This window comes from Macaca mulatta, chromosome 13 (assembly GCF_049350105.2).
Source record: "Macaca mulatta isolate MMU2019108-1 chromosome 13, T2T-MMU8v2.0, whole genome shotgun sequence".
Taxonomy (NCBI): Eukaryota; Metazoa; Chordata; class Mammalia; order Primates; family Cercopithecidae; genus Macaca; species Macaca mulatta.
The window spans coordinates 80,979,640-81,006,353 of record NC_133418.1 but is presented as its reverse complement, the minus strand read 5'-3'; the positions used below and the strand labels follow the sequence as shown (position 1 = coordinate 81,006,353).

Below are 26,714 nucleotides of genomic sequence, written 5' to 3'. Positions count from 1 at the left end.
AACAAGTCCTGCGTGTCCCCTCGCCAACCCTCCAGCCGCGAGCGTCAGTACATCACTCCCCGCGAGGCACAGGCTCCTCATGTCAGAACTAGAAACATGTACGCTGTGAGTTTCCTTCTTGCCTAGGCATCTGACTCAGGAATTCGATCAGAAGTTAATACGGGGAGAAATTACAATGTAGCCCAGCAGGAGCAGAGCTGGTTACCTACAAATAAACCTGCTTTTGCTTTTTTGGGTGTCGCCTGTCGGAAATTCAAGTGATGTTCTGACAGGTGTACTGATTAAGATGTCAGCCGAATAGATATTTAAGTATTTGAAAAATACAGAGAGTTTGTCAAAACCTCAGGAAGAGTCTAACAAATCCTTCCTGGGAGCCAAGGAAAATATTTTAAAATGGAACAGAGGTCGTCCCCAACCCAGGCACTAATTTTCTTCCTCCGAAAGACGAGCTGCCTATGCCTCCTGGAAGGCACAATCCCTCAGTGGTGGTTGGAGTCCGGGCTGATCCATACCTGCCTTCCCAGCCCACAGTGAAGGGGCTTGGGGCGAGCCTTGGAACAAGGAACCAGGCACCTTTCCCCTTCCTCTTATCCAGTGTCTGCTCTGCCTCGTCTTTCTGTCAGCTCCCTCCCCTTCTCAAAGTACCGCACAGTGGAACCCAGTTGGGCTGCAGGTCACCTCCACGCATCGCTCCAGACTCCAAATGTCTGACCTTCCTTCCTCAGCCCCTCCTCCATGCCTAAATCCGACCTGGGGGTGTTTGGGCCAGCAGAAGTAATTTCTCAGCTCATTTACATTGTCTAATATCGTCCTGCAGATATTTGTTTTAAAAACAACAGCAAGATGCATGTTAACCCACATGAGTCTCTTAGCAATGGATAAGATTTTTGCTTTTGTTTTGTTTTGTTTTTGACAAAGTCTCACGCTGTGGCCCAGGCTGGAGTGCAGAGGCATGATCTCAGCTCCCTGCACCTCCACCTGCCCAGTTCAAGCGATTCTCCTGCCTCAGCCTCTCGAGTAGGGTAGCTGGGACTATAGGGGTGCTTCACCATGCCTGGCTAATTTTTTTTTTTTATTTTTAGCAGACACAGGGTTTCACTGTGTTGGCCAGGCTGGTCTTGAACTCCTGGCCTCAGGTGATCTGCCCGCCTCAGCCTCCCAAAGCACTGGGATTACAGGCATGAGCCACCGCACACAGCTGGCAATGGCTAAGATTCTTTGATGATTCAACAACAAACAAAAATGGGACAACGAAGCAATGTGTATGGTGACGGTGCAGAGGGCGAGTGAGGGGCAAGACCAAAGCGCTGATCTGCCAGGAGTCCAGCATCAGTCTGAGCTGTTTTCAATCTCCCCAGGAGCTTGGGTCACAGACCTTCTTACCTCCTCTCCCCCAACCTCCCTCCTGCTTTGGGGCTTTGGCAGCTGGGGTTGAGGTGGGAACGGAACTCTGGAGTTCTACTCACTGGCTTGCTCTCTCAATTTGACAACATATTGTGAAATATTATACACAAATCAGCTTAAAGAACCCTCATGTACACGCCACCAATTACCAAAAGCTTTGAAGCCTGATCCTGCACTCCTACTGTGTCCCCTTTCTCTTTTCATCTCTTCCTGCTCCCCAGAGATAACCCCTCTCCTGAATTAGGTGTTTCTCTTTCCCATTTTTTTCTGTATAATTTTGGGTCTTTATGGTGATAATTCAAACATTAAGCAATGGAAGTCACTTTGGTCTGCTGCTTTTCACGCTGTCCCAGAACTCTGGGGGTTCCCCACAGCACGCCTGCCGCATACTGTCACCGAATTTCTTTCCCTCCGCCTCCACTGACCTGGAATGTTCTTTCCAAGGACTTCTGGCCCCCATCGTTGCAGGGGTACTTTGACAAGAACCCTGCCGTATGGCATTTGTTATTTTCACGTAAAGCATACTCTTGTTATTTTCACCTACAGCATGTGTGTGCGTTGCGTACACAGTGAAAATAAACCCACCAGCCTCCCTCTCTGTCCGATCTGTCTCGCTCCATCCTAATCACCTGTCTCACCTGCCAAAATCTAAGCTTTTCAACAGCCTTTTCATTGTCACATCCCAAATTCCAAGCCCGAAGGGTGTTCTGGACTCTCCATAAGTGTTTGCTGGATGCGTGGTTGATTGAAGGAATGTATAGTGTGAGAATGGTGGCTTGAGGAGGAAAGTCTGTGGGAACTTGTTAATGAAAATGTACTTGTTCCTGCCTGACAGAAATGTAAGAAAAATTGAATGCAGTAAAAAATGGGCGTCAGGCGAGGTGGTTCACGCCTGTAATCACAGCACTTTGGGAGGCTGAGGTGGGTGGATCACTTGAGCCCAGGAGTTTGCGACCAACATGGCGAAACCCTGTCTCTACGAAAAATACAAAAATTAGCTGGGTGTGGTGGCGCACGCCGGTAGTCCCAGCTGCTTAGGAGGCTGAGGTGGGAGGATTGCTTGAGCCTGAGAGGTCGAGGATGCAGTGAGCTCTGATCGTTTCACTGCACTCCATCCTGGGTGATACAGCAAGACCCAATCCAAAGAAAAAGAAATGGTGGGGGACTTCCTAGTTGCTTCTTTGTTTGGGCCTCAATGATTTAAATGATAGAATTGTCAGAATAGGAGGAATTCAGGTCTGCAGATGGTTAGTACCTTTCAAAGGTATCAGCTGACACCATGAAATGCTGATTTTTTAATGTACATTCAAATATACCACCACTTCAACAATAACAACAACATGATGATGACGATGAGAGGCACTACCTCTCAAAGCTCCCAGCAGCATTTTCAGTTGCTTCATTGCACGAACTCCTCATCAAAATCAGATGTGAGGAGACGTATGCCAGATGTTAGTGAGGACTAAGAAGTTGGTTAGGACTTTTCTCAGGGTGGTGTCTTCATGAGTATTGGGCATTAACTCTCGACAGCTACTTCCCTCTCATATGCTGCATGTGTCATGTCTGTTTGGCATTAGGAGATATGAAGCCAGCTGCAGGGAAAGTTAAAGGCAAAGGGTCTGCCCGCTCCAGTCAGATCTTCTCGGAGCACAGAGGTTTGTTTATAGAACTCTCTCCAGTCCAGAGTCTGGGTCTCTTTACCGTAAGCCGCTTGGCTTCAGGCTCCACCAGCCTGAGGTTGAGGTTCTCTGGGGCAGGTGCCCCAGGAGAAGCCCTGAAGCTCTCTCTGAAGGGAAGAGGAGATGGGCCCTTGTCAGCGCTCCTATTTTCCCAAAGCGCCAAGGCTCCACCTGTGCAATCCCATCTCTTGCCAATTTGAGATTTCAACTACGTCGGCTCTAAGAAGTTGCTCTCACCTGTCGGTTTCCTCCTTGTCTTCTCCTATGTTCTCAGCGGCTTCCAAAGGAGCCCCTCACCTGTCCTGTCTCCCACAGGGCCTCCAGGATAGATTGTTCTCCTCTGAAACTGACAACAGCCTGTACTTCACCTACAGTGGTCAGCCCAACACTCTGGAGGTCAGAGACCTCAACTACCAGGTAGAGGCACGCCTGGGTTCAAGGGGAGAGGAGCAGGCAGGGACAGCCAGGAAATTCCCCAGGTGGAATAAAAGGGTGGGCCCACCTTACAGGCCCTCCACCCCCAAGGACAGAGTCCAGTCCACATTCATGCCTCACGTGTCAGGTGCAATAGGTGTCATCAATGGCATATATCAGAGCTGGAGGTTGAGAGGCTTGAAAAGAGAATGAAATTGTTGTATAAACATAAAGCAAAATGTGTGAATCTATAGAAAAATGTCTCTGGGACTCTTTTTAAACTATATTTTGAAATAACTTTAGATTTTGGAAAAAAAATGCAAAAATAATACAGTGTTTCCATATACCCATTGTCCAGCTTCCCCGAATGTTAACATCTTGCATACCCATAGTATAATTATGAACACTAAGAAATTAAAATGTACAATGCTATTAACTACAGACTTTATTCAGATTTCATCAGTTTATATATATATATATATATATGTGTGTGTGTGTGTGTATATATATATATATATATTCTTTTTTTGTAAAATGTACTATCCCTGGAGCTTATAAAACATCCAGAGTGCAGGCCGGGCGCGGTGGCTCAAGCCTGTAATCCCAGCACTTTGGGAGGCCGAGACGGGCGGATCACGAGGTCAGGAGATCGAGACCATCCTGGCTAACACGGTGAAACCCCATCTCTACTAAAAAATACAAAAAACTAGCCGGGCGAGGTGGTGGGCGCCTGTGGTCCCAGCTACTAGGGAGGCTGAGGCAGGAGAATGGCGTAAACCCGGGAGGCAGAGCTTGCAGTGAGCTGAGATCCGGCCACTGCACTCCAGCCTGGGCGACAGAGCCAGACTCAGTCTCAAAAAAAAAATAAATAAATAAAACATCCAGAGTGCAAAGACAACCACTGACCTTTCAGAGGCACCCAGGAACCCCCTGGTCAGATTCAAGGATCCATATTCCCTCACCTTCCCAAGGACCCAGATGGAACATGGTGGGGCCTGGGATGGTGAACTTCAGAGGCCTGAGTCTGGCTTCCTGTGGGTGTGAGTTGGGACAAGCCAATGAGCCTTTCTCTGCTCTGCCACTTACCAGCTGTGTGACCTTGAGCAAGTTACTTAACTGCTCTGAGCCTCATCTGTAAAACAAGGATTCTGATCGTGTCTGTGTTATAGGTTTGCAATGAGGATTGAATAAGGTGATGGATGTTAAGTGATTAACACAATGTCTTGCACATAGTAAACATTTGATAAATTATTAGTAAAGACATTTTGCTTCATGTTTTATTTTTATTTCTGTACCACTGTTGCACATGCCTTTCTTTTTTCCTTTTTTTTTTTTTTTTGAGAGTCTCACTCTGTTGCCCCAGGCTGGGATGCAGTGGCGCAACCTTGGCTCACTGCAATCTCTGCCTCCCACATTCAAGTGATTCTCCTGCCTCAACCTCCCGAGTAGCTGGGATTACAGGCACCCACCACCACACCTGGCTAATTTTTGTATTTTTAGTAGAGACAGGGTTTTACCATGTTGGCCAGGCTGGTCTGGAACTCCTGACCTCAGGTGATCCACCTGCCTCAGCCTCCTAAAGCGCTGAGATTACAGGCGTGAGCCACCACGCCCGGCCTGTACATGCTTTTCATTCCTCTTATCTTCAGACCTGGAAACAGCAGCTACAGGTTCTCAGCATGGATCCCGCTTCCGTGTTTGGTAAAACCTGGGTTGGGGCCTATTGTGTGTGGGTGAGGACACATCCTCTCTAGAGAGGGGCCACCTGGGGAACGACGATGCTAAACAGAAGTTGCTGAAGCCCTCTGAACCATTCAGCTCTCTAAGGAACCTTCTGATGTCTCCCCACAGGTGGACCTGGCTTCTCAGGTCCCTTGGTTTGAGCACCTGGCTCAGTTCAAGATGCCCTGGACATCTGCCAGCCGCCGGAATTCTTGTGAGCTGGGCATCCAAAACCTAAGCTTCAAAGTCAGAAGTGGGCAGATGCTGGCCATCATAGGGAGCTCAGGTACCGGAAAGGCAAATCGCTGGGCAATGGTTTCTCTCCTGGGATGCAGAATGGTCCTTTGGACAAATGGATGCTTCTTGTGGAGCTCTTTGCTGACTAGTAGAATAATACAGCAGAATGGTTGAGAGCACAGGTTCTGGGTCAGACAGACCTCGGCTCAAATCCTGGCTCCTCCATTTGCTGGCTTTTGTGGGTAGGTGCTGTTGTTAAGAGTCATGAGTGTGCCTCTTGTCCACCTGGGGCTGTGGCCAGAGCATCTGACTTTGGCTGACACCTGGACTGAAAGATCAGCAAACAGCTTCAGCATGTGATGTTCTTTTCAGACTCCTCCAGCCACGAGGGGCATGGGTTCAGGTTGTTCTTCCGCAATCACATTCTGATTATGGCCAGAAGCCCCTGCCACACTCTCACCTCTCAGCCTCTCCAGCGTCTTACTTAGCACAACCTTCACTCGTCTGCAAAGAGCCATGTTCTTGGAGTGCCTCAAATTGTCATTTCCACAGCCAGTTTTAAAATGAGAGAATGTCTGAGCTGAAAGGGGGCTTGGGGAACAGAGTTCATTCTCATTATGTTCCACCTTTCTTTCCCCTACCATTTTGGAAGCATTTTTAAAGGAAGGTGTTCAAACTCCCTACTCCTCAGTGTGTCTAGAGTATTCTCTTGTGCGGGATCACGCACGCACACACACACACACACACACACACACACACACACTTCCCTCCATTTGACAGATGAGGAGCCTCAAATCCAGAGAAATTGAGAGATTCTCGTAAGGACACATATTTAATGCAGAGCTAGAACTAGAACTTTGGTTTCATGATTCTCGGATCAACGCATTTCTCCCTGGGACACCCTTACATAATGTTAGAGAGAGAATTTTATATCTTTTAATTAATCATTTCCAGAGGTAGAGATTACTCAATTTTTTTAAACATCTGCTCCAAACTTTTACACCCATTTGGTAGATAAGTTCTGTTTACTGTATAACCAAAGATCAAATGAAATCTTTTTTTTTTTTTTTTTGAGACGGAGTCTCGCTCTGCCGCCCAGGCTGGAGTGCAGTGGCCGGATCTCAGCTCACTGCAAGCTCCGCCTCCCGGGTTCACGCCATTCTCCTGCCTCCGCCTCCCGAGTAGCTGGGACTACAGGCGTCCGCCACCTCGGCCGGCTAGTTTTTTTGTATTTTTTAGTAGAGACGGGGTTTCACCGTGTTAACCAGGATGGTCTCGATCTCCTGACCTCGTGATCCGCCCGTCTCGGCCTCCCAAAGTGCTGGGATTACAGGCTTGAGCCACCGCGCCCGGCCAAATGAAATCTTATATATAAATGCACTTTGTAACTGAAACAGCATCACAGTCATGAAGTTCCTCTCACTTTGTCCCTGTCCCTGCAATCCTGACCTAAATAAGAAAAACGTGGCGCGGTGGCTCACGCCTGTAATCCCAGCACTTTGGGAGGCCGAGGCAGGTGGATCACGAGGTCAGGAGATCGAGACCATCCTGGCTAACATGGTAAAACCCCGTCTCTACTAAAAAATACAAAAAATTGGCCAGGCATGGTGGCGGGCGCCTGTAGTCCCAGCCACTCAGGAGGCGGAGGCAGGAGAATGGCGTGAACCCGGGAGGCAGAGCTTACAGTGAGCTGAGATTGTGCCACTGCACTCCAGCCTGGGCAACAGAGTGAGACTCCGTCTCAAAAAAAAAAGGAAAAGAAAAAGAAAAAAGAGGATCCCTCATGGGCCTACTATTGTATTTTTATTTATAACATCTAGTAGTGTTTCTTGTTGTATCTACTTTCTCTTCCTGAATCCAGCATCTAGGGGACACATGGGTCTTTACTTAGGGTCATATCATGGTTAATACTTCGCACATACAACCCTCTAGCTGTCAGTATCCCTAATTTGTGGTTGAGGAAAGTTCAGAAAAGCAGAGCAATAATTGTATTGAATATTTGGAGGTTGAGGCAGGAGGACTGCTTGAGGCCAGGAGTTCAAGACTAGCCTGAGCAACATAGGGAGGAGACTCCCTCAATAAAATAATTTTTTTTTAATTTAAAAAATTAGGCCGGGCGCGGTGGCTCAAGCCTGTAATCCCAGCACTTTGGGAGGCCGAGACGGGCGGATCACGAGGTCAGGAGATCGAGACCATCCTGGCTGACACGGTGAAACCCCGTCTCTACTTTAAAAATACAAAAAACTAGCCGGGCGAGGTGGCGGCGCCTGTAGTCCCAGCTACTCGGGAGGCTGAGGCAGGAGAATGGCGTGAACCCGGGAGGCGGAGCTTGCAGTGAGCTGAGATCCGGCCACTGCACTCCAGCCTGGGTGGCAGAGCGAGACTCCGTCTCAAAAAATAAATAAATAAATAAATAAAATAAAAATAAATAAATAAATAAAAAATTAGCTGGGCAGCGTGCCATGCCCCTGTAATCCCAGCTACTCAGGAGGAGTGCTTGAGCCAGGAGTTCAAAACTGAAGTGAGCTATGATTGTGTCACTGCATTCCAGCCTGGGCAATACAGCAAGATCTCATGTCTTAGAAAGGAATGAATAAATTACGTTGAATAGTCTTCTGGTTTTTCGTTTTTGTTTTTTAATTGGTTTTGTTTTGTTTTGTTTTTCTGAGAGTCTTGCTTTATCACCTAGGCTGGAGTGCAGTATGTGATCTCAGCTCACTGCAACCCCTGCCTCCTGGGTTCAAATGATTCTCATGTCTCAGCCTCCTGAGTAGCTGGGATTACAGGTGGGTGCCACTATGCCTGGCTAATTGCTTTTGTATTTTTTGTAGAGATGTGGTTTCTCCATGGTGGCCAGGCTGATCGCCAACTCCTGGCCTCAGGTGATCCGCTTGCCTTGGCCTCCCAAAGTGCTGGGATTACAGGCGTGAGCCACTGCATCCAGCAGCTCCTGGTTGTTTAACTACAGATTCAATAGAGTTATTTGAGCAAATAGTGATTAATGAATCTGGCAGCACTCAAAAACAGGACCAGTTCAGAGAGCTCCCTCAAGCAATTTGGTCAGGTGATATTTGTAGACAGAAAAAGCAAGTGCTCTACAGAAATAGCTGATTGGTTACAGTTGGGTGTTCACCTTATTTATTGGAGGGTGATGTGATCAGGTGTTGGATATGGACAGGATCTCATCAGTTGGTAGGTTGAGGCAGTGATTGTGATTGGCTGATGCTTAGCTGCCATGATTGGCTGAGACTCAGCAACTTGTCTCAGCCAATCTCTGTCTTAAGGGAATATACTGCTAAGATAAGTTGCAGTTTGTTTACATATTAAGTTTGCTTGCAGTTTGCTCTGTGGGAACTCAAAGTATGCAGGCAGTCTCAGGCCAAATTTAGTTTAACTGAGCAACTGAAATTATTAAAATGATTTATTAGAAAGGTTCATCAACTACACTTCCTGTGACTTTTACTGACATCCCCTCCTCCACCTGCCCAACACACACACAAAAGAACGCTGGCCATAATTTTTTAACTATAAAGAAAACAGCCTGGCTGGGCATGGTGGCTTATGCCTGTAATCCCAGCACTTTGGGAGGCTGAGGCAGGTGGATCACCTGAGGTCAGGAGTTTGAGACCAGCCTGGCCAATATGGTAAAACCCTGTCTCTACTGGAAAAAAAAAAAAATTAGCTGGGTGTAGTGGCACATGCCTGTAATCCCAGCTACTCGGGAGGCTGAGGTGGGAGAATTGCTTAAACCTGGGAGGTAGAGGTTGCAGTGAGCTGAGATTGTGCCATTGCATTCCAGCCTGGGCAGCAAGAGCAAAATACTATCTCAAAAAAGAAAAAAAGAAAATAAAAGAAAACAGCCCTAGGCATTTTAGTTTCTTTTATCGATTCAGCAATGCCAAAAGTGGTTTCCAATTGATGAGTTTACTGATTCGGAGATTCCAGCCATTCAATAAGGGTCTTGAATGCCAGTGGGTGTTTTGTCTTAGTTCATGCAGGGTGTGTTAGTCCGTTTTCACTCTGCTCTAAAGAACTACCTGAGACTGGGTAACTTATAAAGAAAACAGGTCTAATTGACTCACAGTTCCTCATGACTGGGGAGGCCTCAGGAAACTTACAATCACGGTGGAAGGCAAAGGGGAAGCAAGGCACATTTTACATGGTGGCAGGAGAGGAGAGTGAGGGGAGGAATGGCCAAACACTTTTAAAACATCAGATCTCATAAGAATTCACTCACTATCATGAGAACAGCATGGGGGAAATCTGCCTTCATGATCCAATCACCTCCCACCAGGTCCCTCCCTCGACAAGCGGGGATTACAATTTGGATGAGATTTGGGTGAGCCATACCATATAAAGAGTCTCCCCAGATACCACAGGCATCCTCCATTGGAAAGGCTCCCCACTGCTCTCACAAAGTTTTGCTCAGAAAACGTGGACTTCCTGCTTTCTGAGTGGGAATCCGTGGTCCCTGTGAATGTTGGTGAAGTCCTCGGTGCCCCTGGAGCCTGGCTCTGAAGCTTCTCTCCCAGGTTTCTCTCCTGGCTATTTTGCTCCACTTATGTTCTCAGGGATCTTAAATGAGGTACACCCAGAGGTAGCGCACAGGCCCCTTCTACCCTGAGATCCTCTGCACAGTAACCAGAGAGATCATGTGGGGAAGCTTCTTGGTTTTTGAGGTTTGCACTGGGTGCTCTGGGGCTTCCTGCAAGAAGCACATAGTGTGTGGCAGGAAGGACTTGTCACATATGTATTGGCTCAACATGTGACAAGTCTGTTTGAACACAACTTGGAAAACTTGCTCTCCAGTAAGGAAATCAAAACTCCGTCTGGGGCCGGGCACGGTGGCTCACGTCTGTAATCCCAGAACTTTGGGAGGCCAAGGCAGGCAGATCACCTGAGGCCAACGTTCGAGACCAGCCTGGCCAACATGGTGAAACCCTGTCTCTGCTAAAAACACAAAAATTAGCCGGGTGTGGTGGCAGGAGCCTGTATTCCCAGTTACTCGGGAGGCTGAGGCAGGGGAATGTCTTGAACTGGCATGGCAGAGGCTGCGGTGAGCTGAGATCATGCCACCGCACTCCAGTCTGGGCCACAGAGTGAGCCCCCGTCTCCAAAACAAACACGCAAACAAGCAGAAAACACTCCATCTGGGTGAGTGGAAAGAGCTCATTCCTAGCTCCACGGTAGGAAGATGTTCTGAGCCTGAGCCCAATCCGCACTCACATCTTAAACAGCTGTCACAGAAAGAGCCTCATCGAAAGCCTTTGGAAACTAGATCCAATCTGATGCTGACTTTCTCAAATCAATAATAATTAGTACATCATTCGGAAGAGGGTGGTGTTAACTCGAGTGCAATGAATCTTTTTTTAACCGTTATTTTAGGTTTGGGGGTACACAAGTAGGTTTGTTATATAGGTAAACTAGTATAATGGGGTTTTGTTGTACAGATTACTTAATCACCCAGGTACTAAGCTTAGTATCCAAGAGATTTTTCCTGCTCTTCTCCCTCCTCCCATCCTCCACCCTCAGTTAGGTGAATCTTTTTATAAAAAAAGAGAATTAATAATACTACTGATGCACTTTGAGAGGCCAAGGCTGGTGGATCACTTGAGGTCAGGAGTTCAAGACCAGCCTGACCAACATGGTGAAACCCCATCTCTACTAAAAATACAAAAATTAGCCAGGCATGGTGGCAGACGCCTGTAATCCCAGCTACTCAGGAGGCTGAGGCAGGGAGAATTGCTTGAACTTGGGAGGCAGAGATTGCAATGAACTGAGATCACGCCATTGCACTTCAGCCTGGGCAACACAGTGGGACTCTGTCTCAAAAAAAAAAAAAAAAAGAAAAAGTACCACTGATGGAAAGAAGAGAGAGATGGGTATGGATACAGTCAGAACATATGTGTACACTGTGCTGTAGTTTTAAAATCGTTTCTACTTCAATTATTTCTCTATATTTTCCTCCATTATTTCTCAAAATAGATTTGGTTTTGCATTTTTAAAAGACACTCTATAAATGCTCCAAATTAGTCCTCACAAAACCAGCTTCTGAGCCAACCGACATTGAATAATGAGAGATTGCTGGCATGTTTGCCAGCCAAAAATAGTTACGTTAACACTAGCCTTGCTTGGGGAGAAAGGGCCTTGGTTGGTGGCAGGAGGGGACAAATGCTCCAGGCACCACCTGGCCCTGTGGCATCTAGGACTCTAGCCTTCTCCTGTCAGGCCACCACTAGCTGGCCTGGCCTGAACCCCCAGCACCATCAGGCCTCACAGCCCCACGGGGTGCTCACATTGGCTGCAGACAGAAGGCTTGGAGCTCCATGTCCTGGGCCCACCCCAGCTAGGTCCAGGGACTATGCTGCCTCTCTAGGGGCTGGTCACATCTGCACGGACAGAGTAGTCCAGGGTCCTGGAGAGTGTGTGGGGAGCAGTGGCTGCCAGGCTGGCCCCCACAGAAGCTCTGCTCTCAGGGATGTCTCTGGTGGCTTTGCAGGTTGTGGGAGAGCCTCGTTGCTGGACGTGATCACCAGCCGAGGTCACGGTGGCAAGATCAAGTCAGGCCAGATCTGGATCAACGGGCAGCCCAGCTCGCCTCAGCTAGTGAGGAAGTGCGTGGCCCACGTGCGCCAGCACGACCAGCTGCTCCCCAACCTGACTGTGCGAGAGACCCTGGCCTTCATTGCCCAGATGCGGCTGCCCAGAACCTTCTCCCAGGCCCAGCGTGACAAAAGGGTAACTGGCCCCAGTGGTGACCCCCAGGGTCCAAGAAGCCACAGTGTCCATGACCCCCTCTTCCCCTGCTGCCCTGCCTCAGGACCCAGCCACAGGTTGAGTTTGAACAACTCAGCTTGCGGTCCACCCGCCCTGCGCTGCAGCCTGCCCTGCACCCTCCTTTCAAACCCCACAGCTTGCCAGAAGCTAGCTCAGTCCATTGGTTCCCTTCATTGCACTTTTTAAGATGTAGGATGAGCGTATTTGTTTGTGTGTTTTCTGGGCCTCCATGTGGGTAGACAGCCATGGTCCCCAGTACACAGCCATGTTCCTAGCACAGAGCACCATGCCCGGTATGTCGAGGCTGCTCGGGACCTGTGGAAAGAATAGGGGGAACCAATGTTGCAGCTTGGAACTCAAGTGCGGGAGCTGTCTCCCTTCACTTTCAAACCCAGCCAGAGGAGCAGTTGCCTTTATCCTTGGGGTCACAATGTGTCCAGCCCTGAAGGAGGCGCCTGGGGTGGTCTCAAAGCTCCTTCTGGCCCACAGGTGGAGGATGTGATCGCGGAGCTGCGGCTTCGGCAGTGCGCTGACACCCGCGTGGGCAACACGTATGTGCGAGGGGTGTCGGGGGGCGAGCGCAGGAGAGTCAGCATTGGGGTGCAGCTCCTGTGGAACCCAGGTGAGGGCCTAGGGGGCAGATGGGGGCAGAGGGACCTGTGTGGTCCCCTCAGGCTTGGCTTGGTCTGGCCAGAGCCCCACCGACTCACCAGGCTCCTCGCTGTGTTGGGAAGGCATCCTCATTCTCGACGAACCCACCTCTGGGCTCGACAGCTTCACGGCACACAACCTGGTGAAGACATTGTCCAGACTGGCCAAAGGCAACCGGCTGGTGCTCATCTCCCTCCACCAGCCTCGCTCCGACATCTTCAGGCTGTTTGATCTGGTCCTTCTGATGACGTCTGGTACCCCCATCTACTTAGGGGCGGCCCAGCACATGGTCCAGTATTTCACAGCCATTGGCTACCCCTGTCCTCGCTACAGCAACCCCGCTGACTTCTATGGTGAGTCCCCAAGGCCAGCAGCCAGGGCCCTGGCACACGGGGCCTCCCAGATGCTTAAACCCTGCCCAAGCTTGCTGAAAAGATTCAGGGGAGAAACTCCCAGAGGCTTCAGGAGAGGAGGAGCAAGGATGGAGAAGAACAGGGGGTGGTTTACCAGCTATCAAATGCTGGATATGAGGGCCTGGAAATAGAAGCTTCTGACAAATAGCCACCCTTCTGTGCATGATAGATTAGAAACTTGCAAGCTCCAAAGATGGGGGGGCATGGAATCCAAGAGGGTGGGGATCAATAAAGATCAGAGTCTTTATTCAGACTCGGTAGGAAAACAACCTTTAAGGTCAAGAAGTCACCAGATCTTAAAACATGTCCTGGTGTTCAAACAGTGGCAGGGAGCCTGAAGGTGCAGGGTGGCAGAGAGGGGCCCAGGGTGGTGGCCTTGGCCAGAGAATCTCTAGATATGAAAATTGCTCTGGCAGCCCCAGACTTGCCCTTTGCTTGGCTCCTGAACCCTCAGCATATTACACTCAGGGAGCGTGAGCCACTGCCTTCATTCTGGAGGGGACAGTTGCCTTCCCAGGTACCTGGCCTGAAATCCTGAGTGCTGAGGAAGGGCTTGGCTGCTGGACAGGCGGCATTGTTGTACCAGGTCCCGGGGAGGCAGCTGTCATGGCTTGTCCTGTAGGTCACCTGAGCCCCCAGCTTCCACCCAGGCTGGCAAGCTGTAGCAAAGACTCCACCAGTAAACAGGACAACAGTGATCATCTTGAAGGCAAACAGGGGGCCCAAACATGCCAGGCCCAGAGGGTCTCCTGTTTGACTCTCAAACCCCTGCCAGGCCAAGGCCATCTCCATCTTTACAGATGAGAAGCCTGGCGCCTGCAGAGCTAAACACCTGCTCCAGCACAGCTGTAAGGCACAGAACTGGGACTGGTGCCCAGCCCTGGCCCTGACTCCTCATCCAGCTGCCCACACCCTCCTCCTAGTGTTCCAAGTTCTCCACCATCCTTACCCCAGGAGGACAGGCCGCCCCTCACCCTATGTACTCACGTTCTGCACAAACTCACAGAAAGGTCACCTCCCTCCCTATGCTCAGGTGGCAGCCTGGCTTCCTGACGATGTGTCATTCTCAGGCCAGCTATCCCCAGAATAGGGGCCAAAGGGCACCTGCCAACCTGGCCACCAGGGAATAATTTTAAGTAACCCTGGAGAGGGGTTACCAGAAGTCAAGTGTCCACAGCAGACCTGAAAACTCTTTTTTACATTTTATATTGTTATTGGAGGGGGCTCTGGCCTACAAGCCCTGGGGCAGGAACCCCTCACCAACCTGGGATGCAAGAGCTACACGGGGCCTGGGGTGCCCAAAAATCTGATGTTTTGAGCCACAGTGCTGCACACTGGGGGGCCACATCATGGTTTATAAGACCTCACCTAGACATTATCTTGTCTTGAGATGTGTTATGAAAAGGGGAGGAAGGGCCAGGCGCGGTGGCTTACGCCTGTAATCCCAGCACTTTGAGAGGCTGAGGCAGGCAGATCACCTGAGGTCAGGAGTTTGAGACCAGCCTGGTCAACATGGCGAAACCCTGTCTCTACTAAAAATATAAAAATTAACTGGGTACAGTGGCTCATGCCTATAGTACCAGCTACTTGGGAGGCTGAGGCATGAGAATTGCTTGAACCTGAGAGGTGGAGGTTGCAGTGAGCTGAGATCGCGCCACTGCACCCCAGCCTGGGCGATAGAGTGAGACTCCATCTCAAAAAAAAAAAAGAGGATATGGGAGGAGGGAAGGGGGAGAGAGAGGAGTAGGTCACCTCTAGCCAAGCCAAGGCTCTGGGAAAGGAATGGAGGGAGGGTGGGCAGGCATGCATGGGTCTAGACTGAGCTGGGTATAGGGAGATCCTGGCTGTGGCTGGGCTCAGTTTGCCTTTTGTGGCATTGCCAGGGCCTTGGAGATAGAAGGCAGAGGCACTGCAAGAGGATGGCTGTGGTGTGGGGCTGCCTGGTGCTCCCCACAGGTTAGCATCCCTTGGATTTAGGAGGCAGGGCTGATCAGATTGGGTCTCCAGCCGAGTGCGCTGTCTCCCTCCTGGGGCAGAGCAGCCAACAAAGGGGGCGGTGAGAAATCTACCTGAAGTTGGCCAGTCCCTGGAACCCTCCAGCCAGACATCCTCCTGCTTTGGGCAGGCTGCCTGGGAGGCCAAGTTGTTAATTTTCAGTGAGAGCGAGAACTCTCACTATCTGGATAGAACTCTCACCATATGGATAGAACTCTCATTATCTGGATAGAACTCTCTCTGGATAGAACTCTTACTAACTGGATAGAACTTTCACCATCTGGATAGAACTCTCACTCTCTGTCTGGATAGAACTCTCATTATCTATCTGTATAGAACTCTCAGTATCTATCTAAATAGAACTCTCACCATCTGGCTTGAACTCTCACTCTCTGGATATAATTCTCACTCTCTGGATAGAACTCTCACCATCTGGCTTGAACTCTCACTCTCTGGATATAATTCTCACTCTCTGGATAGAACTCTCACCATCTGGATAGAACTCTCACCATCTGGATAGAACTCTCACCATCTGGATAGAACTCTCACTATCTGGATAGAACTCTCACCATCTGGAGAGAACTCTCACCATCTGGATAGAACTCTCACCATCTGGATAGAACTCTCACTCTCTGGATATAATTCTCACTCTCTGGATAGAACTCTCACCATCTGGATAGAACTCTCACTATCTGGGTAGAATTTTCCCCATCTGGATAGAACTCTCACTATCTATCTGGATAGAACTCTCACCATCTGGATAGAACTCTTACTATCTGGATAGAATTTCCCCCATCTGGATAGAACTTTCCCCATCTGGATAGAACTCTCACTATCTATCTGGATAGAACTCTCACTATCTATCTGGATAGAACTCTCACCATCTGGATAGAACTCTCACTATCTGGAAAGAATTTTCCCCATCTGGATGGAACTCTCACTATCTATCTGGATAGAACTCTCACCATCTGGATAGAACTCTCACTATCTGGATAGAATTTTCCCCATCTGGATGGAACTCTCACTATCTATCTGGATAGAACTCTCACCATCTGGATAGAACTCTCACTATCTGGATAGAATTTTCCCCATCTGGATAGAACTCTCACTATCTATCTGGATAGAATTCTCACTCTCTGTATAGAACTCTCACAATCTATCTGTATAGAACTCTCACTACCTACCTGGATAGAACTCTCACCATCTGGATAGAACTCTCACTCTCTGGATAGAACTCTCACTATCTATCTGGATAGAACTCTCACCATCTGGATAGAACTCTCACTATCTGGATAGAATTTTCCCCATCTGGATGGAACTCTCACTATCTATCTGGATAGAACTCTCACCATCTGGATAGAACTCTCACTATCTATCTGGATAGAACTCTCACCATCTGGATAGAACTCTCACTATCTATCTGGATAGAACTCTCACCATCTGGGTAGAACTCTCACTATCTGGATAGAATTTTCCCCATCTGGATAGAACTCTCACTATCTATCTGGATAGAATTCTCACTCTCTGTATAGAACTCTCACAATCTATCTGTATAGAATTCTCACTACCTACCTGGATAGAACTCTCACCATCTGGATAGAACTCTCACTCTCTGGATAGAACTCTCACTCTCTGGATAGAACTCTCACCATCTGGATAGAACTCTCACTATCTGGATAGAATTTTCCCCATCTGGATGGAACTCTCACTATCTATCTGGATAGAACTCTCACCATCTGGATAGAACTCTCACTATCTGGATAGAATTTTCCCCATCTGGATGGAACTCTCACTATCTATCTGGATAGAACTCTCACCATCTGGATAGAACTCTCACTATCTGGATAGAATTTTCACCATCTGGATAGAACTCTCACTATCTGGATAGAATTTTCCCCATCTGGATAGAACTCTCACTATCTATCTGGATAGAATTCTCACTCTCTGTATAGAACTCTCACAATCTATCTGTATAGAACTCTCACTACCTACCTGGATAGAACTCTCACCATCTGGATAGAACTCTCACTCTCTGGATAGAACTCTCACTATCTATCTGGATAGAACTCTCACCATCTGGATAGAACTCTCACTATCTGGAAAGAATTTTCCCCATCTGGATGGAACTCTCACTATCTATCTGGATAGAACTCTCACCATCTGGATAGAACTCTCACTATCTGGATAGAATTTCCCCCATCTGGATAGAACTTTCCCCATCTGGATAGAACTCTCACTATCTATCTGGATAGAACTCTCACCATCTGGATAGAACTCTCACTATCTATCTGGATAGAACTCTCACCATCTGGGTAGAACTCTCACTATCTGGATAGAATTTTCCCCATCTGGATAGAACTCTCACTATCTATCTGGATAGAATTCTCACTCTCTGTATAGAACTCTCACAATCTATCTGTATAGAACTCTCACTACCTACCTGGATAGAACTCTCACCATCTGGATAGAACTCTCACTCTCTGGATAGAACTCTCACTCTCTGGATAGAACTCTCACCATCTGGATAGAACTCTCACTATCTGGATAGAATTTTCCCCATCTGGATAGAACTCTCACTATCTATCTGGATAGAATTCTCACTATCTATCTGGATAGAACTCTCACCATCTAGATAGAATTCTCACTCTCTGTATAGAACTCTCACGATCTATCTGTATAGAACTGTCACTATCTACCTGGATAGAAGTCTCACCATCTGGATAGAACTCTCACTCTCTGGATAGAACTCTCACTCTCCGGATAGAACTCTCACTCTCTGGATAGAACTCTCACTCTCTGGATAGAACTCTCACCATCTGGATAGAACTCTCACTCTCTGGATAGAACTCTCACCATCTGGATAGAACTCTCACTCTCTGGATAGAACTCTCACCATCTGGATAGAACTCTCACTATCTGGATAGAACTCTCACCATCTGGATAGAACTCTCACTCTCTGGATAGAACTCTCACTCTCTGGATAGAGCTCTCACTCTCTGGATAGAACTCTCACCATCTGGATAGAACTCTCACTCTCTGGATAGAACTCTCACCATCTGGATAGAACTCTCACTCTCTGGATAGAACTCTCACCATCTGGATAGAACTCTCACTCTCTGGATAGAACTCTCACTCTCTGGATGGAACTCTCACTCTCTGGATAGAACTCTCACCATCTGGATAGAACTCTCACTCTCTGGATAGAACTCTCACCATCTGGATAGAACTCTCACTCTCTGGATAGAACTCTCACTCTCCGGATAGAACTCTCACTCTCTGGATAGAACTCTCACCATCTGGATAGAACTCTCACTCTCTGGATAGAATTCTCACCATCTGGATAGAACTCTCACTCTCTGGATAGAACTCTCACCATCTGGATAGAACTCTCACCATCTGGATAGAACTCTCACTCTCTGGATAGAACTCTCACTCTCTGGATAGAACTCTCACCATCTGGATAGAACTCTCACTCTCTGGATAGAACTCTCACTCTCTGGATAGAACTCTCACCATCTGGATAGAACTCTCACCATCTGGATAGAACTCTCACTCTCTGGATAGAATTTTCCCCATCTGGATAGAACTCTCACTATCTGGATAGAACTCTCACCATCTGGATAGAACTCTCACTATCTGGATAGAATTTTCCCCATCTGGATATAACTCTCACTATCTATCTGGATAGAACTCTCACCATCTGGATAGAATTCTCACTCTCTGTATAGAACTCTCACGATCTATCTGTATAGAACTGTCACTATCTACCTGGATAGAAGTCTCACCATCTGGATAGAACTCTCACTCTCTGGATAGAACTCTCACTAACTGTGAACCCAACTACTCAGCCTCCCCTTGACCAGCCCAACTTCTCCCCATGGAGGGGCACTGAGTCCTCATCAAAAGCTTCCTGGACAGCTAGAGTTGGAGCCAGAGCCTGACTGTGATGTGGCCCTTGGCTCTGAAGGCTCTTGCTCTGTCCTAAGATATCCTCAAAATGAGCCTGGGTAGTAAGACTTGGGTGGGGCCTCTACTGTTGCCCATTTTTTGATCCACTGCCCTTCCCCTGAGGCTTCTGCAGATGTGGTCAGGCCTGGCAGGGTGAAGGCCCAGCCCTTGGGGTCCCTCTGCCTCCCTCTGCTCTGCCCCTTGCTTCGTGGCTGAAGGTGGAGAGCATGTCCCAGAGCCCCACGAGGGGTGATCAGCATTGTGAGCTGGGCGTGCGCCAAGCTCCTCACCTGGGAGCAGGTGCCAGGGAACAGGCCACCCATGACTCCACATCCCCTGCTTGCAGTGGACCTGACCGGCATTGACAGGCGCAGCAGAGAGCAGGAAGTGGCCACCAGGGAGAAGGCTCAGTCACTTGCAGCCCTGTTTCTAGAAAAAGTGCGTGACTTAGATGACTTCCTGTGGAAAGCAGAGACGAAGGATCTTGATGAGGACACCTGTGTGGAAAGGTAATCTGGCGGGCGGCTCTGAGAGGAGAGCTCCCTGCAGAAGGTGGCTGCCCCCATGACCTGGCCACATCTTCTGCCTCCCAGCAGCCTGACCCCACTAGACACCAACTGCCTCTCGAGTCCTACGAAGATGCCTGGGGCGGTGCAGCAGTTTACCACGCTGATCCGGTAATTATCTGTCTTTTTATTACTGACCCCCGCCCCCACCAAGTCTTTGTATGTCACATTAAGCCTTTTCTATTTAAGTGAATTTAAAGGAGAAAATGAGAGATAGAATTATTTGAAAAAACAGCATCCAGCGGGGCGTGGTGGCTTATGCCTGTAATCCCAGCACTCTGGGAGGCTGTGGCGGGTGGATCACTTAAGTTCAGGAGTTCGAGACCAGCCTGGCAACATGGTGAAAGCCCATCTCTACAAAAAAGTACAAAAATTAGCCAGTTATGGTGGCGTGGGCCTACCTGGTAGGCTGAGGTGGGAGGATTGCTTGATTCCTGGAGGTGGAGGCTGCACTGAGCCGTGATTGCACCTTCACTCCAGCCTGGGCAGCAGAGCAAGACCCCATCTCAAAAAAAAGAAAACAGCATTGTTGGGACCAGCACTAATCTTCAAGGGACACAGAACACCCCTATTGCTTTTATTCTTTAAACAAAATTAAGATAACCTCACCAGCTGGAAGATCGTATAAATAGCATAGGGTCATTGAGAAAAATGTAGACAATAGGAGAGAATCTCTAGTAAAAAGGGAAGTCCCAGTCACACCAGCCCTCAAAGAAAACCAGACGGCACTGTGTGGTGTGTGTCTTTCCTGATGTTTCCATGCACACACGTGTTTTTAAACGTAGTGGGATCATACTCTGCATGCTGGTTTGTAGCTGGCTTCTTTTCAGTGAGGGCAGCGCCTCTACCTCTTGTCTGATTGGGTCTTCCTCGGCATTCCCGTCAGTCTAGCCATAATCACCCACCCGTTAAGTCCATCTTGATGGCCAGATTATCTTCCAGCTTTTACTACTACAAGCAATGAGGCAGCAGACATCATTGAGCACACACCTTTTTTTTTTTTAAACACAGAGTCTATCTCTGTCACCCAGGCTAGAGTGCACTAGGGTGATCTCGGCTCACTGCAGCCTCCACCTCCCAGGTTCAAGTGATTCTCCTGCCTCAGCCTCCCAAGTAGGTAGGATTACAGGTGTGCGCCACCATGCTCGACTAATTTTTTGTGTGTTTTAGAGATGGAGTTTCTTCACATTGGCCAGGCTGGTCTTGATCTCCTGGCCTCAAGTGATCCACCTGCCTCAGCCTCCCAAAATGCTGGGATTACAAGCGTGAGCCACCATGCCCAGGCTATCTGTACATCTTCACAGACCTAATTGATTTTTTCCTGGGGATCATTTCTTTAACATTGCCAAGCTGATACATTATGATAAAAGTAACAACCATTTATTGAGTACCTACAGTGGGACAGATGCTGCCATCAGTTTTCTGATTTAATCCTCAGAGCAGCTCTAGGAGGCAGGTATTACCATCCCCATTTTGCATACGAGAAAAACGAGGCGTACGGAGACTGTGACATTCCCAAGGTCACAGGGCTGGTGTATGTTGTTGCCTGAGCATCTCTTCCTTTTCGTTTTTAAGTCGTCAGATTTCCAACGACTTCCGAGACCTGCCCACCCTCCTCATCCACGGGGCAGAGGCCTGTCTGATGTCGCTGACCATCGGTTTCCTCTATTTTGGCCACGGGAACATCCAGCTCTCCTTCATGGATACAGCCGCCCTCTTGTTCATGATCGGCGCTCTCATCCCTTTCAATGTCATTCTGGATGTCATCTCCAAATGTGAGTGTGGCCGTGGCCACGCAGGACCTCAGCCACCTCTGAGCTGTGTTCCTCTGAGCTCTGGGTTTGATTTCATCGTGATTATGATATACAAGACAATAATGTTTTTAAAGTTTGCATGTTAATGTTAGTATGCAAATGAAAGCAAATTACCGAGTCTTAGCTGTTCCTATCCTAGCAGGATTTATATTTGACAGCAGAACACGAGCTACAGACTTGCAAAACCTGAAGAGCCTCATCAGACATCTAAATTAGGATGGCTTTACTGTGCCTGTTTTTTAAAAAAAAACCTAAGAGACTTGGGCAATATGATAACTGCTTTGAATTGTATTGAGAGAATCTCCAAAACAGAAACACTGTAGATTTATTCTACTTTTTCATTCTCTTTTCCTTTCCCTTATTTTTTAGGTTACTCGGAGAGGGCAATGCTTTACTATGAACTGGAAGACGGGCTGTACACCACTAGTCCATATTTCTTTGCCAAGGTGACTGGGCAGGGTTGAGAGCAAGTGCCCCCCGCCCACCAGGGTGGGCATAAGTGTGGAGAAAACACTGCCACCAGGAAGCCTTTTCTGAACCATGGGGCTATGGGTCATGTGAAGTCGCAGATGCCACCAGATGTCACATTTTCTAGGGGAGTTTCGGAGACTTGAACTTTTAAACATTTACCAAAACACCAGGATTGTGGACCAGGAATGATAGTTTTCTGGTCAGAAGGAGTCTAAAAAAAAGAAATCCTCTTTGTATTTTACCTCTTCGGAGCCTCACTGTGGCCCCGAGCGGCCAGGCAGGCGTTTCCAGGAAGCAGAGGTTCGGAGAGGCTGCTCGGCTCTCCAAGGCCACACAGCTACTTGTCTGGTCAGGGGGAGTAGGGACTTGAAACCAGGTCTTAGGACAGCAGGTGCCCAGTGCTGCCCCGGGGGAAACAGGCTGAACTGCCCTAGAGGGAACGCTTGGCATCTGCAAGGGGGAAGCCAGCACTGAGCGTGCCGGGTCCCAGCACACCCTCCTGCCACAGCCTCATCATCACCAGGAGGGAAGGTTGCCACTGGAGGGCACAGATACTTGTAAACATTTATTATAATGGCAGTGAAGGTGCTGGCTTCACATCCTTGCAAGGGCTGTTCTTTGCAGATCCTCGGCGAGCTTCCGGAGCACTGTGCCTACATCATCATCTACGGGATGCCCACCTACTGGCTGGCCAACCTGAGGCCGGGCCTCCAGCCCTTCCTGCTGCACTTCCTGCTGGTGTGGCTGGTGGTCTTCTGTTGCAGGATTATGGCCCTGGCCACCGCGGCCCTGCTCCCCACCTTCCACATGGCCTCCTTCCTCAGCAACGCCCTCTACAACTCCTTCTACCTCACCGCGGGCTACATGATAAACTTGAGCAGCCTGTGGACAGGTGAGGCCTGCACCCCGGGCCTGGGCCAGCTTTGTTAGGCCTCATGTGGCTGGGTGAAGCCTGCTTTCATCCGGAGATGGACACTCGTTACTTGGGTCCAACTTAAGGCTGGCCCTTCTGGAAGCAGAGGCCTTTGCCCGCTGTCCTGGAGGCCAAAGGAACGATTTCATTAGAGATTCCAGATGCACCTCCTTCTATCCCATAGTCAATACCCAGAAGTCACCCTTGACTCTTTCCCTCCCCCTCCACATCTACCTGTGAGCCAGGTTGATTCTGCCTTGGGTTTCTCTGAAATGTCTGCTTGGCTGTGTCCCCATCCCTGGCTGCCATCGTTTAAGCCTGGGCCACTGCCATAGCCTGGTCTCTGTGACCTGGGCCCCTCCATATCCCTCTCAACTCAGCCATGCAGAGTGAGCTTTCCAAGGTGCAAACCCATGCCTCTCTTTGTTCAAATCCTCCCAGGGCTGCTCAATCCTGTAGTCTCCCCAGCTTTCTGGAGCCCCCAGCACACCCCACCCTCTCACCTCTGAGCCTGCCCAGCTGCTGTCTCCGGGAATGTCATGCCCTGCCTTCCACGGGGCCTCGCTTCTGCCAGGGCTTTCCTGACGCATCCAGGCAGGGCTCACTGCCTCCTTCCCCTCCCCATACCATGCCACCTCCATAGGATCAGGGCACAGGCTCCATCGTCTCTGGTGTGGGGCCGCTGAGTCTCCTCAGCCCGCACGGTCCATGAAGCTGAGCACATGCAGGGGTGCCTCATCAAATCCCTCTCGAGAATTGCTATGGATCAAACGTGTGGGTGACCCCGTGGCCTCTCAGCTCCCTCAGCCCCAGTCTGTGTCCCCAGCAGCCCCTCTGCCCTTTTGCCCCTTGGCCTCTCTCCCCTCCTTGCTCATCAGAGAACTTGGGCCAGAGCCACCACGGCCCTGTCTCAGAGAGTGGAATGTGCCCTTGTGCAGGTGGGAGAGACTGTGGGAATGTGGGGAGACCATGGGAACATGGGGAGACTGTGTGAATATGCAGGAGACTGTGTCAATATAAAGGAGACCATGGGAATACAGGGAGACCGTGAGAATATGAGGAGACTGTGGGAATATGGGGAGATGGTGAGAATATGGGGAGACTGCAAGAATATAGGGAGACCATGGGAATATGGGGAGACTGTGGGAATATGTGGGAGGCTGTGGGAATATGGGGAGATCACGTGAATATGGGGACACCATGGGAATATGGGGAGACCGTGGGAATATGGGGAGATCATGTGACTATGCAGGAGACCATGTCAATATAGACAGTGGGAATATGGGGAGACCGTGAGAATATAGGGAGACCATGGGAATATGAGGAAATACTGTGAATATGGGGGAGACTGGGAATATGGGGAGACGATGGGAATATGGGGAGACCATGGGAATATGAGGAGACCATGGGAATATGGGGAGACTGTGAGAATATGAGGAAACTGTGAATATGGGGGAGACTGTGGGAATATGGGGAGACCGTGGGAATATGAGGAGACTCTGAATATGGGGGAGACCATGTCAATATAAAGGAGACCGTGGGAATATGGGGAGACCATGGGAATATGAGGAAACCGTAAATATGGGGGAGACTGTGTCAATATAAAGGAGATCATGGGAATATGGGGAGATCATGCAAATATGGGGAGACCATGGGAATATGGGGAGACTGAATATGTGGGAGACCGTGGAAATATGGGGAGATCATGCAAATGTGGGGAGACCATGGGAATATGGGGAGACTGTGTGAGTATGGGGGAGACCATGCGAATATGGGGAAACCGTGAGAATATGAGGGAGACCTGTGAGTAACGAGGCTCTCTGTTTCCAGTGCCCGCGTGGATTTCCAAAGTGTCCTTCCTGCGGTGGTGTTTTGAAGGGCTGATGAAGATTCAGTTCAGCGGAAGAAATTATAAAATGCCTCTCGGGAACTTCACCACCGCGGTCTCAGGAGATAAAGTAAGCGGGGAGGCCTCGGGTTCTAAATTATTGGACGTCCGGCTGCCCATCATTCTAGTAAGCCCACTGCATGTCTGTCTCCAGATCCTCAGTGCCATGGAGCTGAACTCGTACCCTCTCTACGCCATCTACCTCATCGTCATTGGCCTCAGCGGTGGCTTCATGGTCCTGTACTACGTGTCCTTAAGGTTCATCAAACAGAAGCCAAGTCAAGACTGGTGATTCACGCCAGGCGCCTGCCCGCTGGTGAGGGACCTGAGCAGACCCTTCAACTGCACTCCCTCCTCAAGACCCCCTTCCTGGGGACCGTGAAGACAATGACCCTACAGATGCTCAGCTACATCCGGCCCACGGTGCTGCAGTGGCACAGACCAGCCACAGGATGGCAGTAGAATAAAGACAGTCGAAAGGGATTTCTGCTCACTGGCAGGAGACTGCGATGACTGGGAGTGAGAAAACCTGCACTCGGTGGCACCTACAACGTTGCTAATTTATTTCCTTTTGATATGCATTTATATAGGCAACTTGATATAGGATGGGAGCAAACTAGGAATGAATTGAGTAGCTAGACTGTGCAGGAATTGTTGGAACCTGGAGGGAACAGTAACAGTAGCTAGCAGATATGGCTTCATCTTCCAGGGGCCCCACACTCCGTGGTGAGCCACCATCAATACAGAAAGTGACCTAAGATGTACCAGCAAGATTCCATCCCTTCTTTTTGTGTGGGGTCATGGGCTCCAAAAGCCAACGTGAACAATTAAAAATTTATTGAGCATCTACTCTGTGGCAGGTCCTGTGCAAAAACACTTTAGGTGGACAATCCTTTGAGGTAAGTGGTATCCCATTTTATAGGTGTGAAAACTGAAGCAAAAATTCATTTTCCTAAGGGCACATGGATACTTTGTGGTGGAGTCACGTAGGGGTCAGAAAAGCCTTGGAAGCCTTTGGAGTTAGAGGGCAGAAGGCAAGGCCTGAGCTGCTGTAAGGCTTAGGAGTTCAGGAAGGCTCCAGAAGATAAATGGGGTCTGCAGAGGCTGTGTTAACTCAGCCAGGCTTGTTAGAGTTACATTTCGCTGACTGATATGGTTTGGCTCTGCGTCCTCACCCAAATCTCACCTTGAATTGTAATAATCCCCACGTGTCAAGGGCGGGACCAGATGGAGATAATTGAATCACAGGGGTGATTTCTCCAATGCTGTTCTCCTGAGAGTGAGTTCGGCCGAGATCTGATGGTTTTATAAGGGGCTTCCCTCTTCGCTCAGCTCTCATTCTCTCTCCTGCTACCCTGTGAGGAGGTGCCTCCCACCATGACTGTTAAGTTTCCTGAGACCGCCCCAGCCATGCTTAACTGTGAGTCAATTAAACCTCTTTTCTTTATAAATTACCCAGTCTTGGGTATTTCTTCATAGCAGTGTGAGAGCAGATGAATACACTGACCCTGCCTGGGTTTCAGGGCCAGCCTTGAACCTTTCACAGTGGCCAGAGGATGGGATGGCAGAGGCCCAGGTTGCACACTTCATGCCTGAGTGTTGGGGACTATCTGACTCAAAACAGGTGCACAGAGGGCAGGAGAGAATGTTCTCAAAGGAAAATTAGAGTTTAGAATCAAAAGAAGGGGAAGGCGGGTGTTTGGAAGGCAAATAGAAAGTACTCTTCATAGGTTCACTAGAGCCGCGTTACTCCAAGTATCGTCCCTGGGCCAGCAGAAAGGGCACAGCTGGAGCTGGTTGGATAGGTCCCATGAGCCTCAGG

At 49.1% G+C, this 26,714-nt stretch overlaps 2 protein-coding genes across 5 annotated transcripts in view; one reads left to right on the top strand and one right to left on the bottom strand.

The window, feature by feature from the left end:
- ABCG5 (ATP binding cassette subfamily G member 5) overlaps positions 1–3,445 on the bottom strand; it is a 33,328-nt gene extending 29,883 nt beyond the window's left edge. Inside the window, exon 1 of the mRNA XM_077959663.1 lies at positions 3,321–3,445. The gene's annotated coding sequence lies outside the window, so the exon portion shown is untranslated. The remainder of the gene's footprint in view (positions 1–3,320) is intronic.
- The window catches only part of ABCG8 (ATP binding cassette subfamily G member 8), a 28,782-nt gene extending 2,439 nt beyond the window's left edge, over positions 1–26,343 (top strand). Inside the window, exons 2-13 of one of the 4 annotated variants that reach the window (XM_001111321.5) lie at positions 3,399–3,500; positions 5,349–5,505; positions 11,956–12,194; positions 12,723–12,855; positions 12,968–13,237; positions 19,587–19,749; positions 19,837–19,917; positions 21,382–21,581; positions 21,990–22,066; positions 22,716–22,983; positions 24,835–24,962; positions 25,047–26,343. In XM_001111321.5, coding sequence (XP_001111321.2) covers positions 3,399–3,500; positions 5,349–5,505; positions 11,956–12,194; positions 12,723–12,855; positions 12,968–13,237; positions 19,587–19,749; positions 19,837–19,917; positions 21,382–21,581; positions 21,990–22,066; positions 22,716–22,983; positions 24,835–24,962; positions 25,047–25,184 — 1,956 coding nt within the window. In that variant the 3' untranslated portion in view covers positions 25,185–26,343. Of the gene's footprint in view, positions 1–3,398; positions 3,501–5,348; positions 5,506–11,955; positions 12,195–12,722; positions 12,856–12,967; positions 13,238–19,586; positions 19,750–19,833; positions 19,918–21,381; positions 21,582–21,989; positions 22,067–22,715; positions 22,984–24,834; positions 24,963–25,046 lie in introns of all 4 variants that reach the window. The other 3 variants (XM_015112259.3, XM_077959662.1, XM_015112260.3) reach the window with 3 other exon arrangements.
- The last annotated feature ends 371 nt before the right edge of the window (positions 26,344–26,714 follow it).